This window comes from Erigeron canadensis, chromosome 8 (genome assembly GCF_010389155.1).
Source record: "Erigeron canadensis isolate Cc75 chromosome 8, C_canadensis_v1, whole genome shotgun sequence".
Classification (NCBI taxonomy): domain Eukaryota; kingdom Viridiplantae; phylum Streptophyta; class Magnoliopsida; order Asterales; family Asteraceae; genus Erigeron; species Erigeron canadensis.
The window spans coordinates 14,799,993-14,806,340 of NC_057768.1; the positions used below are offsets into that span (position 1 = coordinate 14,799,993).

The 6,348-nt window shown below is 41.8% G+C and overlaps 1 protein-coding gene across 1 annotated transcript; it reads right to left on the reverse strand.

The window, feature by feature from the left end:
* Positions 1–3,094: 3,094 nt before the first annotated feature.
* Positions 3,095–5,416, reverse strand: LOC122610299. Its single transcript, XM_043783295.1, has 2 exons — positions 4,126–5,416; positions 3,095–4,047 (listed from the first exon to the last, which is right to left on the reverse strand). Exons 1-2 carry the CDS (start codon positions 5,414–5,416, stop codon positions 3,095–3,097), a joined length of 2,244 nt encoding a protein of 747 aa, XP_043639230.1.
* Positions 5,417–6,348: the final 932 nt, after the last annotated feature.

Below are 6,348 nucleotides of genomic sequence, written 5' to 3' on the forward strand. Positions count from 1 at the left end.
GGGGATACGAAACTCACAATGATCTGGTACAAGCACGGTTTATAAGCACAGAGAACAAGCACCAAGATAGATAGGTTATATCCCTCAAAATCCAAGTACACCTTGATGGAAACCTATATATAGATCATTGATCATAAATGAACACATGTATTAATTCATCTGATTAATTAATCATTGAAATGTCCTTGATGAAGTGATGATTTGGCCCTTAAAGATCCTTGAACGTTTTGACTCAAAAAGTGTTTGAACATGTACTTATCATGGTTATGTGTTGAACATGTCGTTACTAATGATTTTCTTGTCTTAAGAACTTAGTTTGATCGACCATAGAACTTGTGCTTTAAATGATTTAGATGAATTATGAGTTTTAATGTACTAGTCTAGTGGTTAAGTACAAGATCTAGTTGATTTGAGTTCAAGCATGCCAAGTTATAAAACAAGATCGTTTTGTGTCAAGATCTTCCTGGCAAGATCGTCCTGGCAAGATCTTCCTGGCAAGATCGTCCTTGCAAGATCTTCCTGGCAAGATCTTCCTGGCAAGATCGTCCTGGCAAGATCGTCCTAGCAGGATCTTCCTGGCAAGATCTTCCTAGCGCCAAGAACAATTGTTTGAGCAAAACCAATCTTAGAAGATCAGTTACCCAGGAGTGTTCCAACACCACAACACATCACAACTTTCACACGAGACCAAACGAGCATGCACAAAAACGAACAGGCTGCCCTAGGACGATCTTGGGACCAAGATCGTCACATCAGGACCGTCCCATTCACCAAAGGGGCTGGACAAGCACGAGAACACAAAACGAAGGTCTAGACCGATTTCAGGACTTGTTGGGTCATATAACTAGCACATATTCACACAATATCATCGTCTCATAACACCAATACTAACTATAAGATCAAAACATGCTATGAACAAATTTTGACCTCAAGAACAAGTTGTACTTTCACTTTAAAAAAAATGGGTTTTGTAGATTAAAGCATGTTATGACTCAAATTTGTTCATAAAAATGTTACTAAACACATTTAGACACAAACCCATTAACTATTAACACGATTTTCATTCAAAAATTGGTCCAAATCATCAAGAACATAAAACTTGAAAAAGTACATTTTTAATTTGATCAAAAGCACATCAAATGTGGTTGTTACCTGTAAAATAATTGAAGAAGTGTGTTTTGATTATCACGAGGATGCTAAAAGTACAAACGATTTTGATTTAACAATCCAAAATCAAGAGATGCTTTTCTGTGTGTTTTTGGTGGCTGCAGCGTGTGTTTTTAGTGAGAGAAGTGGAAGAAGATGAAGGTTGGTGCTTTCTCTCTCTAAACCCTCTATTTGTAGTTTTCCAGTATTAAATGAACTTAATAAATATAGTGACAATTTGTGAACATTTTGGACTAGAACTTTTATGAACACGAACGTTTATGACCCGAGCTTTAGTATTCTATCGTATTAAATCATAAATTCGTCATTTAGATCAAGATTTAAGATCAAATTGACCTTCATGTAAACACATAATTGGGTCCAACTATATCAAGAACTTAAATTAAATAGAACTGTCTAATTGTTCTAGTGGCGAATGTACGATTCGAGGAACTTATTTAGTACATTTCTAAGTCGGTTGTTACTTAAAGGAATTTTGTCCCGAAATTCGAATTACACGTCATGCTTCAAGTTTCGATTGCTCTCCTGGTTTACAAGCATCAAGTTGCATGTTAAGTCTCAAGTATGTAATCACACAATAAGTAGTAAGTAGTATGATTCACATTGAGCTTCAAGCATCACATCGCATAGCAAGCATTAAATGTCAAGTTAGGCACTAAGTTCTTAAGTTACTTACTGGTTTGTTATACTGGGTTAAGCGAATAAGTGAGGATACTTAAGTTTCATTTGATCTTCTCTTTCCCAAGTGAACTCTAGGCCTCTACGGGAGTTCCAACGAACTTTCAAAATGGTATACTTATGTTTCTTGAGCTTCTTGACTTCTCGATCCATAATTTCAACAGGTTCTTCTTTGAAACTTAAATCACTATCTACTCGTATCTCGTTCAAGGGTACATATGTTGCTTCATCAGCTAGACACTTCTTGAGGTTCGACACGTGAAAGACATCGTGCACGTTGCTCAGCTCTGAAGGAAGTTTCAAATGGTAAGCTACTGCACCCACACGTTCTATGATCTCGAAAGGTCCAACGTATCTCGGAGCCAGCTTCCCTCTCTTAATGAATCCAACTACACCTTTCCAAGGCGATACTTTAAGTATTACTCGATCGCCCACCAGAAATTCTAAGGGTTTTCGTTGATGGTCAGCATAATTCTTCTGTCTATCTCTTGCCTTCATGAGGTTCTCCATGATCTGAGCAACCCTTTCAGTAGTTTCTACAATGATTTCTGGTCCTATTAACTGCATGTCTCCCACTTCGTGCCATGCAAGCGGAGACCGACATTTTCTACCATACAAAACCTCAAAAGGAGGACATCCAATGGTCGAATGATAACTATTGTTATAAGAGAACTCGACTAGTGGGAGGTGAGTATCCCAACTACCACCAAAATCGATGACACAAGCTCTTAGCATGTCCTCTAGAGTCTGAATCGTCCTCTCACTTTGACCGCCTGTCCGTGGATGGTAAGTCGTGCTCATATCGATTCACGTTCCCAAGGCTCGTTGCATCGATTTCCAAAATCCGGATGTAAACCGACTATCTCTATCACAAATGATTGATACTGGAACGCCGTGCTTAGCTACAATCACCTTAAGATACAAATGCGCATATTGTTCCATACTATAATCTTCCATACTATAAACTTCACCTCTTCCAACCAAAATTCACATTTTGAGATTTTTCCATACAATTTTTCAGTTCTCAGAAGCTCCAATGCTTGCCTCAGGTGCACTTAGTGCTCCTTCTTAGTCCTTGAGTATATGAGGATGTCATCGATGAATACAATGATGAAACATCTAAGTACGGCTTACATACGCAGTTCATGAGATCCATGAAAATAGCAGGAGCATTTGTCAATCCAAATGACATCACCAAAAACTCAAAATGCCCATATCTCGTGCTAAAAACCGTTTTTGGTATGTCTTCTTAGCCAAAATGAAGGTCGATCTTAGAGAAGTACTTGGCGACTTGCAACTGATCGAACAAATCATCAATACATGGCAAAGGATAACGGTTCTTAATGGTTAATTTGTTCAACTCGCGGTAATCAACGCACATGCGAAACGACCCATCCTTCTTTTTAACAAATAATACCGGTGCACCCCAAGGCGAAGAACTCGGTCGATTGAATCCCTTATTTTGTAATTCTTGCAATTGTGCTGCTAGTTCTTGCAATTTGGAAGGAGCCAAACGGTACGGTGTTTTCGCTATTGGCATAGCGTCGGGTAAAAGATCAATGCGAAACTCGACTTGCCGAGGTGGGGGTAATCCCACCACATCATTAGGAAACACATTAGGGAAGTCGCATACGATAGGTATGTCAGTAATCTTGGCTACCTTATCGGTGGCACTCTTAAGGTGTCGGCCAATAGTTTCTGTTCGTTCGCCATGAATTTCTAACACATGACCGTCACTCATAGGTATCCTAAGGATTTTTACGTGGCATACGATGGATGCATCCACACGGGACAACCAATCCATCCTAATGATAACGTCAAAACTACCCATTCCGAAAGGAATCAGATCAATATAGAACGAGTAGCCCTCTAAAGTAAGTACACACTTAGGCACTACCGTGTCTAGCCTAGCTAGTTTACCACTGGCTACCTCAATCTCGTAACAAGCATGCAAGTAACAGGTTGGCACATTTAAGATACACAGAAAGTTAGTGGACATAAAGCTATAGTCGGCTCGAGAATCGAATAACACAGTAGCAACATCATCGTTCAGAAGAAATGTACCAATGACGACGTTGAGATCATTTGCAGCTTCCACAGCATTTAGGGCAAAGACTCGACCTCTGGCTTGCTGACCTTGGTTTGCTCTTGGTTGAGGTGGACCGGTAATCTGCAGCTGGTTACGGTTCACTGTTGCTGGGGCTGGCTATCAGTTAAGTCGGGGGCATGTGTTACGGTAGTGGTCAACGCTCCCACATTCATAACAAGTTCCTCGGTTACCTTGAAGATTTCTGGCATTAGGTGGGACGGCATTCAACGGTGCAACATTCAGTGGGGCTGCTTGTACTCGTGGTGCTCTATAATCTCTAGAAAGATGACCAAACCTCTGACAGTTGAAATAAGTCTTACATGGTGATGTTGGCAAATGGTGTGGATTACACTTAAAGCATAGGGGGTGCGGGCCCACATAACCCTTCTGAACCATCTCAGTCGCGGCATACACTTTCCTCGGCTTGGCCCTCTTATCCTTCTTGTCAACCCTCCATTTGCTTGTCTCCCCCCAATCTTTCCTCTTCTCACGTGACTTACTCAAGACTCCACTTTGAACCAACTCGTCGGTAATAGCCTCTGATCTCAACACTGCTTCATTCATAGTAGCAGGAGTTGTCCCTGCCATAGTCAGTCTAATCTGAGGGATCAAGCCCGAGATGTACTTCTGGATTCCCTTGGAGTCCGGTGTCACTAGATGTGGGACAAGCCTGGACAACTCTTCAAATCGACTAGTGTACTTGGCGTGCTCAGCTCTAGTCATCTTGAGTTCTCCGAATTCTCTTTCCAACCTACTAACTTCCACTTCCGAACAAAACTTCTTCAACATCAGTCCTTTAAACTCTTCCCATGGCATAGCTACAGCAGCAGTCCTTCCTCTAGCTTGCAATTGAGTGTTCCACCAAGTCAAGGCTTTATCAGTGAGGGACCCAACTACATACTTGACCCTCTGATGTGGCACACACTCACTCATATCAATCACAAACTCCATTTTCTCCAACCACTGAATAAACTTCATAGCACCGCCCTTTCCATCATAGTCTTGTATTCCACAATGGCAAAATTCTCTATAAGTACACCCCTTCACTGTCTCATCATCATCAACAACATGAACTCGAGCAACCCTTCTTGGTCTCGGACCAACATACACACCATCTCCAACAAACTCAACCTCTGGGTCGTAATCCTCTTGTTCATGAACTACCTGCTCTGGATTAGCTCCCTCTGGTTCAACCGTCACTGGTTCTTGTACAGCTTCTGGTGCTCCTCCCTGAGGCTGGTCCTGAGTTCTACCCATGGCAGCAGTGACTTGTGTCACAATAGTTGGCATGGAAGCGGTCAACTGCTCAGCAAAGATAGTAGCTATGTCGGGGATCTCAAGATGACCCGCGGCACCTCCCCAACCACCACGACCCTTCCCACGACCTCTTCCTTGATTTCCTCCTCGGCCGCCTCTTGGATTACCACGGCCGCCCTGTTCTCTTTGAGCCTCGGCATTCGGGTTCGCCCTCGTTCGCACCATTTTTCCTATATTAGGAAAGGATGTGTTCGGCGTTAGAATGAGGAAATAGTCGTTCGTGTTGTCATTTACGCACTCTCAACACACTCGTGTTAGTTTTCTAGAATTCTATACATTTATGTATTCATTACCGCAGGCAATTCAATTATTACAATCTAATTGAAACAATATCATCAGAGTCAATCATGCAGTACAAGATAACATCACAACTAAACATTTAATCATCGCAACCAAAAAGGGGAAAGTCGAATCTAATCTCTACATCCAACCCACCATTCATGTATGTATACAGGGTGTACCAGCGGCTAACCCTCCATATGTCCGGTAAATCAGATGCATTGATCAAATTACAACAGCTAAAGTGTGGTCCGAACATCCGTTGCACTAGCGATGTATGTATACAGGGTGTACCAGCGGCTAACCCTCCACACCCCTAGTACATCTAATGCAAGGTCGGATCACGGTACTGGTATGCTCTCTAGGTACTGGTTAGGTATGTATACAGAGTGTACCAGCGGCTAACCCTCCACCCTTCCAACACCTATTAAGCAGCCCAGGGTTGCTACCACACTCTAACCATCGAGGCGCGATCAATGTTGCCAACAACTCCATATACCATATACCACACGCAAAAAGTTGATCAGGCTTTTCTGTGATGATATATCGCCATACTTTGTCACTAACAACGCTTCATTTCGCTGGGGACATAAGAATAATAAATAAATAAGCAACCATCTCCAACATCTTCTACTCAAGATCCAACCACGATTTCGACAGCCACAAGAACACCTACAAACTCCCACAAATAGCAATGCATTCCATGATTCCTAGGTGAATCATGAATCATCACATCATACATCATACATCGCATAAAGAAATCACATAAAGAAATCATCACATCATACATCATAAACTCCCACAAGATCATACAACTC